General features: G+C 39.8%; 1 protein-coding gene across 1 annotated transcript; it reads right to left on the reverse strand.

Moving 5' to 3' along the window:
- Positions 1-13,022: 13,022 nt before the first annotated feature.
- Positions 13,023-14,006, reverse strand: LOC308370410 (olfactory receptor 7G1-like; the record flags this gene model as incomplete). Its single annotated transcript, XM_080845062.1, has 1 exon — positions 13,023-14,006. One exon carries the CDS (start codon positions 14,004-14,006, stop codon positions 13,023-13,025), a length of 984 nt encoding a protein of 327 aa, XP_080701188.1.
- Positions 14,007-14,243: the final 237 nt, after the last annotated feature.

Genomic DNA, 14,243 nt, shown 5'->3' on the forward strand with positions numbered 1-14,243 from the left:
TATCGCTTCCAACTATAACAGAGATCAGCAAAAGAAAATATCCTTCAAAACAGACAATAGAAAATGTGTTAAATTACATAAGCATTGCAAGTCGAGCATTTGCTGATTGACTGTATTAACAAATAAATAATTTAGTTTAACAGTCAGTAGATCAGATGGCAATTTACTTGCTTTACTACAAATAGTAGTGTTCTCTTGTTCTTCATATATTGTGGCTTATGGCAACCACACTTGTCTGACGCTCATTTTATACACTGTCTGTATTTATGTGTCATTGTTGCCAGGCACCTCACGTTGGCACACTGGTGTCACTGGTCAAACCCTCTTCTGAGGAGTGTCCTCTTTGGAGTTAGTGAAACGCTTGTAGGCCATAGGCTAGCTTTTCTATTGTATCATTCCGTTCCAGTATTATGGGAAATAAAATCTCTCAACGTATTCTGAAAGTGTACTACACCATCCTGCTTACATGAAGTTTCCATACGCTGAAATCCTGTATTTATTTTGCATTTTGACTCTGAATATCGAACTACCTTATCTGCCGCGGTATGATTCACGTGAGTGTGAAGCGTCACTGATCCAGTTCTGACCAATGAGCGATCACGATTACTACTTTGTGATGTGAGTGAGTCGCGGTCTGTTGGTAAACAAAGATGGCGACACCCAGTCGAAAGCGGTTGCGTTCAGAGGAAAATCCTGCTTGCTGTATGCATATTTTAGAGAATTGTGACGAAAATACCTGCGTTTTAACTCAAACAAGATGGGACACATTCAGGAAGATCGCAAAAGAGTGGATATCGCTGAAAGGGAGAGAGAACAACGCCGTGTTGCCAATTGTACACATGTTGGACAGTGAATACTGTGAACTGGAAACACTCCCCTGCTATCATCCCTCCTGCTACAAACGATTTACTGATAAAAGACAGCTGTTCCATGCCAAGGAGAGACTAGAGAAACAGAAGTCAGGTTGTACTGGTGAGTAGGCCTCAATTTATATTTGCTGCACGTTTTTTGTCAATAACAGGCGAAGCCTCAGTCATAATCAGTAAAACAGCATTTCTGTATGACTAGCCTAACTATGCCATATTATATAGAAAAAATCGAATTAAAAATATTATTGGGACATGCCATCATGTTCATTGTTATTTCCAGACAGTGCAGGTCCTTCCCCTAAGAGATTGCGTTCGAAAACAGAAATGCAGGGATCTTCAGCAATACTTCCTGAAGTCTGTTTGATCTGCAAGAAAAAGGAAAGATTTACAACAGTCAAAGGAACGAGAGTGAAGGATAAATTGGCCAAAGCAGAAACAGACAACTGCGGTAGTAAACTTAGTGTAATACATTCTTGGACTCTCTTGTAGTTTCAGTCTCATATTGCAGTGTTTGTAGCCTACTGAGGTTTATGTTTACTACTGTGTACAAAAATAGATCAAAACTTGTGATGTATACTTGTTTCTTGTAAGCGAGTGAGTCATATTTAGGCTTACCAGCATACTTTAAAAGCATTATGATTGAATTGACTGCTAGCCTAGTCCATACCCCTATTGTCTCTACTACATGTTTTTTTCAAGTTCTTGTTTTAATAGTCGGCTTAGTCCTCTTTGAATTTACATCAAAATGTTCAGGGCGACTACGCGAGGCAGCAGAGCTGAAGCATGATGAGAGTATTTTGATGCAGATACGTGGGAAAGATTGTGTAGCAGTGGAGGCCAGGTATCACTATGACTGCTACAGAGCGTATACTAGATTCCTTTCTAAGACTCAATCTGAAACAGGAAGGTTTGTATTAATGAGAAATGTTATCCCCAAAACATTTTTTTTACGAATGTGAACTTATACCTGATTGAATTCAACTTTGCTGAGGGAATTTTTATGAAATATTTCAATTTCAATCAAGGCACTGAATCTCAACATTTATCCTAGGTGGCTCTTATTTTCCTTAGATAATGCTTTAATTATTGACTAGTGTAATTTCCTTGCAAACTAATCTTCATTCTTTAATGCATTTTACAGTGGGAGAAGGTCATTATTTGATGCCTCATACAAGGTATTCTGTGATACTGTCATTGTGAAGAGGATTTTGGACAACCAAGAAGTTCTTCGGATGACTAGCCTTCTAAAGACCTTCAAGAAAATTGTGCAGAAACATGAGTCATTGGATGCCTCCAATACAGGTACACATAATTTTATTTCTGAGGGTATTACTGAATATACCTAACTGAATAGTAGTAAAGAAATATTTTTGCTATTGAATATGATTTTGATTTTTGGCTTGGGAAAAAAGCCCCCCTCTGCAAAGACCCTCAATTGTAAGATTTTGTTTTGGACTGAATAATGAACTTGTGGGACCAAGAAAAAAAGCTCCTAATCCAAAACACAATGGAGGATCATTAATGCAATTCTGTAGGATTGAGCCTTGATCTGGGAATTTCGGAACTCTCTATTGTTTTTTTCTTTGAAATCTCATTCACCAGCATTCCACGAAATTGTTGTAAATCACACTTACCAGTACTTTTTAGGGGCATCAGTGGTCTAGTGGTTAAGAAATTGGCTGGACCGGAGGGTTGCAGGTTCAATTTCCACCTGAGACGCTGATGAGGTGCCCTTGAGCAAGGCCCAAGGCCTCGGTGGCAGCACACTGCTCCGGGTGTAGTAGGAATACTAGAAATAGTCATAGTTCCCGGATGGGTTAAATGCAGGGGATTAATAGAATTAAGTTAAGTTCAGTTTTTAATTTCAGGAATAACCAGCTAAAGTCAAGGATTCAAGCAGACTATCCTCAGATCACCTTTCATCGGCCATCTCTGAGAAATAAGAGTGAACTTGTGTATGTTGAAACGCTTTCAACTGGGTCTGTTTTTGAGGAATTATACTCTACAGAAAGTGACCTAGGATCTTCAGAAACAGACAATGGCTCTTACAGCCCAGAGCATGTGACTTCAAGACTAGACCAAAAACCAAAAGACCTCCTACACACATTGTACTCTGCTGGAATTGCAATCAAGAAGGCTGTTAAACAACAGCCAGGTGTTCAGTGGACATGGCCTCCTACATCTTGGTCAATACAGTGATTGACTGGCTCAAATCCTACCTCAAAGACAGAAGTTTCTACGTCAGTATTGGCAATTACACGTCCTCATCCATCCCCTTAAACTGTGGTGTTCCCCAAGGATCGATCCTAGGCCCCCTGTTGTTCAATTTGTATATGCTCCCACTCGGGCAAATTATCAAACAACATCAGATTTCATACCATAGCTATGCTGACGACACTCAATTATACTTAGCAATTTCTCCCAATGACCTTAGCCCACTAGAATCACTTAATCTGTGCATAGATCAGGTCAATAACTGGATGTGTCTTAATTTTCTTCAACTTAATAGTGACAAAACAGAAGTTATTGTCTTTGGAAAAGTAAGCGACAGACACCAGGTCAGTGAATTTCTTAACACCAAAGGACTAAAACCAAAGGCCATTGTTAAAAATTTGGGTGTCATTCTAGATAGTGACCTGTCATTCAATCAACACATAAAATCCATCTCTAAATCAGCCTTTTACCATTTAAAAAACATTTCAAAGCTAAGAGGTTTCATGTCACAGGCTGATCTTGAAAAACTTGTCCATGCATTCATTTCCAGCAGAATTGACTATTGTAATAGTCTTTTCACTGGACTCCCCAAAAAGCATATTAAAAAGCTCCAGCTAATACAAAATGCGGCTGCTAGAGTTCTTACCAAAACCAGGAGAACAGAACATATAACTCCAATACTGAAATCTCTTCACTGGCTTGATTTTAAAGTGATGCTACTTGTTTTTAAGTCCATGCATGGGTTTGGACCTTTATATATTAAGGACATGCTCCAGCCGTATGTACCTCCCAGACCCCTCCGATCCCAGGATAGAATCTTGTTGGTGGCCCCTACTGTTAAAACTAAACAAGGTCAAGCAGCCTTCAGTTATTATGCAGTAAAACTTTGGAATCTACTACCAGACCACATCAAAACTGCCCCCACCATAGACAGTTTCAAGACAAGACTAAAAACAAACCTATTCTCTTTAGCCTATATGTGAAATTCTCTATTTATTACGGTATGCTGCTTCTTAGTGCTGCTAATCATAATGTCTCTTACCTGCAATTTATTGATTTTAATGTTTTATTTATTTATTTATTTTCATAATTATTTTTATTTTATTTTTATTTAAGTTTCTTTTACTGTGTTTCAATTTAAATGTTATTACTGTTTGTTTATGTAAAGCACATTGAATTGCATAATGTACGAAATGTGCTCTATAAATAAATTTGCCTTGCCTTGCCTTACATCTGAGGAGTTTACTGTCAGCAATATCCGTGATGTTGTGCCTCAAGAACTTTTTAACCTCCTTGCCTGGATAGTGGGTGCATCAGAAGATCCTACATTGGGCGAATTACAAGTGTCGGGCCAGATTGAACTCAAGCTTCTGTCCATATGCCAAGATATAGTCTATCTTGCTTCTGACGGCTATAAACAAACACCAAAATCACTGGCTCTTGGACTAACAGTTCGACATCTCACAGGTTCATCTCATGTACTGAAGATACTGAATAATCTTGGTCACACTGCATCCTTTGACAGTATCATGAACTTTGAAACTAGTCTGGCCCAACTGCAGATACAACAGGAAAATGTTATTCCTAAGGGCTTCAGTCAAGAAGTTCCCACTGTCTTCATTTGGGATAACATCGACTTTGCCGAGGAAACCATCTCCGGTGCTGGTACCACACACCATACAAACGGCATTATGGTGCAGCCATCAATTGCAGTGAGCTCAGTGGAACAGAATCGTCCTCACATAGCAAAGACCCAAGGCGCCTTTGTCATGAAGCCCATGATGTTAGAACATTATCATCAGCAAAAGCGTGTTGGTCCAAAGATAACTGCTCAGTCACCAGAAGCTGATGTTGATGTTAGTTTGCTGGAAGAAGCCAAGCGTCTTGATAGTATCTACAACATTGTCAAGTTTACAAGTCCTGGAGAGAGGCAACTCCGCTCCTGGTTGGACTGGCTTCAACATATCTGTAGACAGTGTTGTTCATCCGAAGTCAGCAATATATCTCCCAGTGATTGAAGCTTCACCAACTGAAATGGCCACAGTACAGACTATATTCAAGCGTACCCTTGACATGGCTGACATGTTGAAACTTGAGACGGTAGTGCTTGTCTTTGATCAGGCAATCTATGCCAAAGCCCAGCAGATTCGGTGGAATGACGACAATCTTACCAGAAGGACTGTTGTGCGACTGGGTGAACTTCACACCATCATGTCATTCCTTGGTGTAATAGGGAAGCGTTATCAAGATGCTGGTCTACGAGACATTCTTGTCGAGTCTGGGTTAGTTGCTCCAGGTTCAGTTTATGGAGTTCTATCTGGTCACCACTACAACCGTTCTATCAGAGCACATAAGCTGATCTATGAAGCAATGCAACGCTTACGATTGACTATGTTCCTTGATTCGTTGTCCCAAGATAAAGCAGAGAGGTACGAGAGTGTTGCACAGGAAGTGTTGGACCACCATCGATCAGGATCTATATTAGACTCCTTAGAATCTGCTGCCACTTTGGAAATGATGGATGCTTATTCACAATACATCGAGAATGAGAGTGGTACTAACCCAACCTTCAAACTGTGGTCATCTTACCTAGACATTGTCCAGCTGCTCCTCTCATTCATCCGTGCTACACGAACGTCCAACTGGAAGCTCCATCTCGCTGCTGTACGGAGGATGATGCCATGGTACTTTTCATACGATCGTGTGAACTACGCTAGATATCTCCCTGCATACTGGCTGGAAATGACAAACCTACCCTCAACCCATCCTGAATGTCATCAGCTGATAACAGATAGTGGTAACTGGACTGTTCAACGCCAAGGTACACAGTCCTTTTCATCAATTGCCTGTGATCAGGCTATTGAGCAGACTGTAAATCGGGACTCTAAAACACAAGGTGGCGTCAAAGGTATAACCCTGAGACAGGGCTCTACACAGAGGTGGATCCTTGCCCAACCAGAGAAGGCGGCGATTACAAGGCAGTGTGAGATGATGGCTGCTCTGACTCATGACAATCGAACTTCAAAAGAGTTTGACCAAAGTAAAATCAAAAGAGATGAACAAGCAATCCTGTTAGTGATGAAAACAGTTCAGAACATGATAAATCCCTTTGATGACCATGATGATCTTGTTTCCCTCAGCTCTGGGGTTACTGCTGAAAATGAGGTGAAGAACGATCTTCTTGATGCGGAAAAAAAGGGTGAAAATGCTGTCCAGACTTACATGAAGGAACGCCTGATCAGCCAGGATAGGGATATGTTCTCATCCATTCCCTCCATGAAGCTAAAAACCTTCAGTGACCAGTTCAAGATAAGAAAATCCAAGAAATCAGGGAAGGAAACTATGCTGAAAAATGACAGAGCACTCTTTTCGCAACTCCTCATCATCAGTCAGAAAAGAGATATTAATCTCCGTGAAATCCTGTCATACTCACTTGGGACAGTTTCCTTTCCACTGGCAAATGTAGATGGGACTCTGTCAAAGACCACAAAGGCAGACATGCTGAAGATCTTGGAATCCCGAGAGCCAGACTGCATTGTACAGTCACTTCCTCCTGGTAATGCTATCATGATTGATGGCATGGCTGTCCTTCAGTCACTCAAGAAACCTCTACCAAGTACATTTGGTGAACTGGCTGATCTAGTCTTGTCAATAATGGTGTCAACAGCAAAGAAGTACAAGAGTTCCCGTGTTGACTTTGTTACAGATAACTACCCTGATGTCAGCATAAAAAATCCAGAGAGGGACAGGAGAACCAGTGACGGAGCCCAGATTATCAAAATCTATGGGAAAGACCAGAAGATCCCAACACAGTGGAAGAAATTTCTGGCTGATGGTCGTAACAAAGAGAATCTTGTGAAATTCCTCTGTTCCTGTTGGATAAATGCCTCGTTTAAGAATGTAACTGAGAAACTAGATATCTATCTGGTTTATAACACAGTATGCCAAGCTATAAGCATAGAGAATGGACAATCGTCTGTACAGGATATTGTGGAACTTCACTCTGACCATGAAGAGGCAGATACTCGGCTTCTTCTCCATGCAAAACATGCCTCCTGTTCTCACCAGCATGTTGTCATAAAGAGTCCTGATACTGATGTTGCAGTGATGGCCCTAGCACACAATGCCTCAGTACAAGCTGATCTGTACTTCCTCACTGGAACCAGAAACAAACTTAGGATAATCAATCTCCAAAGGATAGCCAGGTCTTTGACCTGTGTGAAGTTGGCCCCCCGTCTCATTCAAAATATTAAAATAACACTGCTGTTCGTTAGTGCTAGGTTTGTGCTGGTTTGTGCCGTAAAAATTATCGTTTGTGCTGGTAAGGATTTTGAGTAATTCAAAATTGCATTTTCTGGCAAGTGACGTCACCCAGCCCCCCGTTCACGCCCAAATCTCATCAAAATAGTCCCAATCGTTAGTGCTACGTTTGTGCTGGTTTGTGCCGTCAAAAGAATTTTTTTTGCTATTATGGTTTCATAGACATTCCCGTTTGATTTTTCACACATGACGTCACTCAGCCCCCCCTCCACCTTCAAATCGCGTCAAAATGGTCTCTATCGTTAGTGCTACGTTTGTGCTGGTTTGTGCAGTCAAAAGAAATATTTGTGCAACTATAGTTTAAAAGTTATTCCAGTTTGATTTTTCTCACGTGACGTCACTCAGCCCCCCGTCCCTCTTCAAATCGCGTCAAAATGGTCTCTATGTTTAGTGCTACGTTAGTGCTGGTTTGTGCTGTTAAAATAAATGTTTTTGATACTTTACTTTTTAAGTAATTAATAAAACTTTATTTTCCCTTCTTGTTATGTAAACAGACCACTTGTTATGCAACCAGCACCCCTAGAACGTTCAAATCGTGTCAAAATGGTCTCTATCGTTAGTGCTACGTTTGTGCTGGTTTGTGCAGTCAAAAGAAATGTTTGTGCCACTATAGTTTATTCCCGTTTGAATTCTTTCATGTGACGTCACTCAACCGCCTTCAAATCGCGTCAATATGGTCTCTATCGTTAGTGCTTCGTTAGTGCTCTTTTGTGCTGTTAAAAGAAATGTTTTAAATCCTTACCAGCACAAACGATAATTTTTACGGCACAAACCAGCACAAACCTAGCACTAACGAACAGCAGTGTTATTTTAATATTTTGAATGAGACGGGGGGCCATTCAAACACCAAAATGTCCGGCCCGATCCGGTGCAGGTTGCTATGACTTTTCGTGGCGATACTCTTTGCCACTCCTTTTTTATCCCTCTTTTTCATCCCCTTTTTCTCTCATTGACTAACATGGGGAAGGTTGAGCCATTGTGACGTCACGCACTCTAGCCAACTGACATTAGATCAGTTGACATAGGAGAAGCTCTCTTAAATGCCAGAAGTGGTTAGATAGAGAGTGCAAAATATTAAAACGAATGTAGTGGCAACAGTTTCAGGTACAGTTTATACACCCGCTCTAACAGTGTTAACCAGTATGTGAGTAACGTGGGTTTTATTAAGGCATAGCGTGTGTAATGTGTAGCTATTTCATTCCGTTTGTTAACCTTTCCGGCTGTCTGTATACCAGCAGCAGAGCGGAGCATTTCATTCCCCTGCAATCTCGGAATGAAATAGCTACACAATACACACGCTATGCTTTAATAAAATTCACGTTTTACGAGACACCAACAGAGGCACAACCGACAAGTCTTACCATTGAAGATCTTTGACGTTCGGTCTGAAACTTCATCCAGCCATCCAGGTTAATCCAAGTTGTTATGGAGAACGACAGTTGCATCAATCATATTTCATTAAAACTTCACACTTCTTACATTGGACATATCCACCAGCCTAATTAGAATCTGCATTGTCTACTGAGCAGAAAATTCTCCATACAGTAGATTTCCCTTCGTTTAGTATCATTTTAAACTTTCCAGATGACTGTATTGCCCTCGCTCGTCAAGTGATACGTGTCCAGAAACAAGGCTCCTTTGACTGGATAGCCAGAGCTAGCATAACTGCCATTGAAATCCAATGGTAATGCTACCTAGCTAGGTATGCTAATTGTCGGTATCCATCGTTAACTCGCTAATCGTTAACCATCATGTCACTGGCTTTAATTTAAGAATGGCATGTTAGTAGTACATTTAGTAGTACATTTAATATCAGTACACTTGATTCATTACTGCTGATGTGTTACTTATATATGTTACTTATTAGCAGCTAGCTACCTAGCTAGCCACTGTGTTCCGATGTGTTTTCAGTTAGCGTTAGCGGCAAGCTAGCTGCTGTAAAAGTTGAGTTGAGCTTCAGTTAAGACGCTGCGTACCGTACTTCATCATCACATTCGATTATTTATTACAAACAAATTCGAATTCAGCTGTAGGCATGAGACCTGTATCTTGGAGACTAATTGCATCCACAATGTAAGTACTGCAAGCTAGACTACTATGCAGTTGACACAACACAGGAGGTCCCTGGGCCTGAGAAGGGAAGGGAATGAGTTTAATGTGGCTATAATATGGAATTTTAAATGTGCCTAAAACTAGACTAAATTGTAATGAGTTTTCGAAAACTAGACTGAAACTAAGAAGGATAACTATGACTAAATGTGACTAAAACTAATATGCATTTTTGTCTTAAGACTGAATCTAAAAATAGCTGCCAAAATGAACACTGAGATAGGGGACCCCTTAATCTGCAATTCATGGTTGCTAGCTCTAATCAGATGTACTACCTAGGCTTATAAGAGAAGACTAACTTTGTATGGCAACGAACACCAATAACTAGAACTAATTTGACAGACTATAAACCAATGTGATACACGTGCTCTCTATCTATACAGTAAAAGTGTTGCTTACGTTTGATACTACACCTACAGACTAACTCTAACTGCATTAAGTCTAACATATAGGCCTATCTTACAATAAACTTTAAGTAAAGCTGGCTATGTAACCGCATTCATTCTAATATTGTTGCAGAGATGTTTCCTTTTACCAAGATAGCAATTTCAACAATTCACTTAGCTCAGTAAGTCAGTATAACGAAACTCTGAGATACCCTCATATGTCTAAACGTCAGTGGAGCCAAAATATAATGGTTGAGCTTGGTTGCTTGCTAAAATATATTGGAAGAAGGCCCCACTACACTGATTGAGTAGATGTAAATACATGTTAATTCATAGGCACTTGTTCTCTCTGTCACAGAGCAAGCACACTCTCGCAGTTCGTTCACGAAACGCATTCTAGTTTATATTACAGTTCAACTATTGAGATGTGTATGTATATATTGAGATGTGTATATTTTTACTGCTATAGAAATATATAGCTTTTTTTGTAATGTTGATTTGTGAAATAACTGTGTATTGCCAATTGCACTGTTCAAGGTTTCTTAATGCACATACTTGAAAAGGAACTATTAAACTATGAAAAACACACTGACTGCCAGTATTTCACTATTTGATGTATGCTCTTTCTCTTAATGATGGTCAATACGTAGTAACTAAAGAAGCACTATTTCGATAGTTTATATAGAGCTTCTCAGTATTTTCAAAGTGCACGAGCAGTGCAAGAAAGGTGCGCGTTTATCATAGACCCATGCACATGCATAACTGGCGATTTAACTAGCGAGATTCAAAGTAATGTAGAGGCAAATCTTTTTTACACACTTCACGTAGAGCATAAACCCTTGAATACTCCATGAAATTGGTTGCAAAATGTAAAAGGTTATCGTGATTTGTATCCAGATAAACCGCAGCTCCTGGCAACTTGCGGTTGTTTGACACGTTTGACAGACCTCTGACGTCAGAGAGCTCCTGTAACAATATGGCGGCGACGCGTTTCGCCGAGAAGCAGAGGAGGCGGCGTCTATCTATACATGTCTATGGCTAAAACTGAGGGGGAGGACAGCAATCAGTGGACAAACGATCAAGAGAGGGAGAAGACAAGGCAATGGGGCAGTCCTACCACACGTCACTAAACACCTGTGAAACACGGTAACCATTTACTTCCTGGTTTTGTTTGTAAACACGATCACTGCACTCTTATATTATCACACAACAAACCGTAAAAACATCCACACCACTCGTGATAAAATGCACACGTGAACTTTACAAGGGCTACCCATTACACAGTAATGAGTACAGATATAAATACTGAGACAGTGCAGTAATGAGTGACAGCCTGAAACATGAGAGACGTGCATGTTGCAAAGCCACCACTTATCGTTATCTGACTAAACATTGTGATAAATTCCAGATAACGACATATACATTGGCATTGACTTGTTCAACTGTCTGACAACGATGGTGTGCACATTCACATCGTTCCAGTTTCAGGGCATGGGAGGCAGCCAAATGATTAGCCTAATATCAGTTTTTGTGGTGTATTTCATTGCTGATGATTGATCCCCCCCCTCCTCCCCCACCACAGTGACAACTCCCCGCAAAGCAACTGGGCCATACTCTGTCTCTCCATCAATCCTGTAGCACTGTGCTGATCAGCTGTCTCAGGTGTTCACAGACATTTTTAACTCCTCACTGAAGTCATGCCATGTACCAGCCTGCTTCAAAACCACAACCATCATCCCCGTCCCCAAAAAAACAAAGATCACAGGACTAAATAACTACAAACCCGTTGCCCTGACCTCTGTGGTGATTAAGTCATTTGAGCACCTTGTGCTGCGTCATCTCAAAGCCATGTGTGCCTGACTCTACCTGCAGGTGGATCAAAGACTTCCTGTCTGACCAGAGGCAGCACGTGAGGCTGGGAGAGCATATCTCTGACCCCTGGACCATCTGCACCGGTTCCCCTCAAGGTGGGCTCTTTCTCCTCTACTGTTCTCCCTGTACACCAACAGTTGCCCCTCCTTAACAGGGTATGGGACCCCCGCCCCCCAACACGGACTCTTATTCCGCACTCTTATTTGCACCCTCCTGCATAGACTACAAAGCTCTTTCATTTTTCCCTTGAACATATTCTGTACATTTTTTAATACATTTTGTGTATGTTTTTTCCTATGTTTGAAAAATAACTTAATATGTATTTTTTAAATATTTGTATTTAGTCTAACGCTCTTTTTGTAAAGTAAAGTTGTGTTGTGCAAAAGAAGCAAGCTTCACTGTTGCCTGAAAATGTCAACAGGCAGCTGGCTGAAAGCAAAGAAGTAATAGGCTTACCTTTTATTGGTAACCTAACTGTTACAGTTCATTGTTTCTGAAATAAGAGGCATGACTGCTACGTTCCAAGCAAACTTGAAAAAAGAAAATATTAAGCCATGGTTTTACTACACTATAGGCTGAGTCTGAGTCTGAGGTTGTTTATCTGAAATGTGCACTTTATAATTGTATTTTGTACCGCCCTGTTTGGCAATGTTGTTTTTCAATTAAATAAAGCATTTGTATAAAGCAAGCCAATCAACTTTTCCATGTTCCAAGAGCATTAAAATTAAATAAAAATGATGGGAAAAAAATTAATGAAGGGAAATTTAGAATAGATACAAATTTGCGTTGACTATTTTGAGTTAACTATGACATAAATGTGATTAATCGCAATTCAATATTTTAATCGTTTGACGGCAGTAGTTTGCACCAATGTACCACAGAAAATTCCTGGTAGGTGTTTCTGATTCTAATTCTGAATTCTGTTAGTCAGTTTATTTACCTTGCATGGACAGCACTTTGGTTCAACTCCTATTGTTTTCAAATGTGCTAAATGAATAAGGTGACTTGACTTGACATTTTCACTTTGTTTATTAAGGAACCCAATGGAAATAAATATAATCAACATTATAATCTTGAATAATGACAATTCAACACACAACATTTAAACTCTATGGGTGGATTCACATCCCTTATAACAGATAACTTTCTTTAAAATAATTAAGACTATTAAATCATGGAACACAGATCAAAAGACATTTTCAACTTCATCAACACTATTGAATAATGGATGAATATGATCTTGTCACTGCTATTAGTGTACAAACTGTGGTGATAGTTTATGCCTTGATTTCACATAACAAGTAACATATGACAAAACTGCTCTCGTATTTCTGATCAGGTATTTCCTGATTTCTGTGTTTTTGATGCCATAAATGATTGGGTGTAAAAGGGGGGGAACCAGAACAAACTGGATGGAGAGAAACATGTGCATGTCCTCTGACACAAAAACAAACTGATTATAAATGATGGAGAACAGCGAGCTCATGGAGAAATTGATGAAAACAATCAGGTGAGGAGCACAGGTAGAAAAGGCCTTCTTCTGGGTAGCAGCTGATGCTTTCAAACTTACAGTTATTATTCTAATGTATGAGAGCAGCACAAAAAATGCGATGAAAACAACTGAGAGCACAAACACACAAACACCATATAAGCTACTGGCCCGATACAGTGAGTTAGTGACACATGACAGTTTGGAGACGGAGATATTTTCACAATAAAACTTATGGATGCTCTGTCTGCATAAAGGCACTTGTGATGTCAGACATACCTGACCAGACACAGAGAATATGGGAACAAGGTTGCTCACGGCCAACAACTGTTTAACTTTTTGTGGTGTCATTATTGTATGATACCGCAAAGGGTTGATTATAGAGACATAACGGTCGTAGGCCATCACAGTTAGAATAGAATAAGTACCAGTAGCATAAACACTTACTATAAACACCTGACACAAACACCCCTCATAGGAACTTGTCTGAGTGTCAGACAGAAGGTTTTGTAGCACTTTGGGCCAAACTGCAGTGCTTCCAAACAGTCCAATACAGGTCAGATTAAACAGGAATATGAACATAGGCTGATGAAGTCTTGACTCCCAGATGATAACAAGCATTAAAAACATGTTAGCAAATACTGAGGCAATGTAGAGTGCTGAAATAATGGTAAAATATACATACTTTTGGGGGCCAATAGATTGGTATACAGTAAAAATCAGAATGATATCAAATGAGTGATTCATTTTCCTTCTTACCTAAAAGTGAAGAGTATCAACATGGATCATTAGATATAGTACTTGAATCTGAAATACATATGCAGAATAATATAAAACCTGCAGACTAAATATCATGTCCACACTCAACTACAGTCAAACTACGACAAAATGCAAAACCACATATGAAAGCTCTTGAATATGGCATTGGAGTAATATATAATTAATGACAAATACACAAATCCAAACAAAACATTTTAGAAAAAA

Source organism: Sprattus sprattus (assembly GCF_963457725.1).
Source record: "Sprattus sprattus genome assembly, chromosome: 9".
NCBI lineage: Eukaryota > Metazoa > Chordata > Actinopteri > Clupeiformes > Clupeidae > Sprattus > Sprattus sprattus.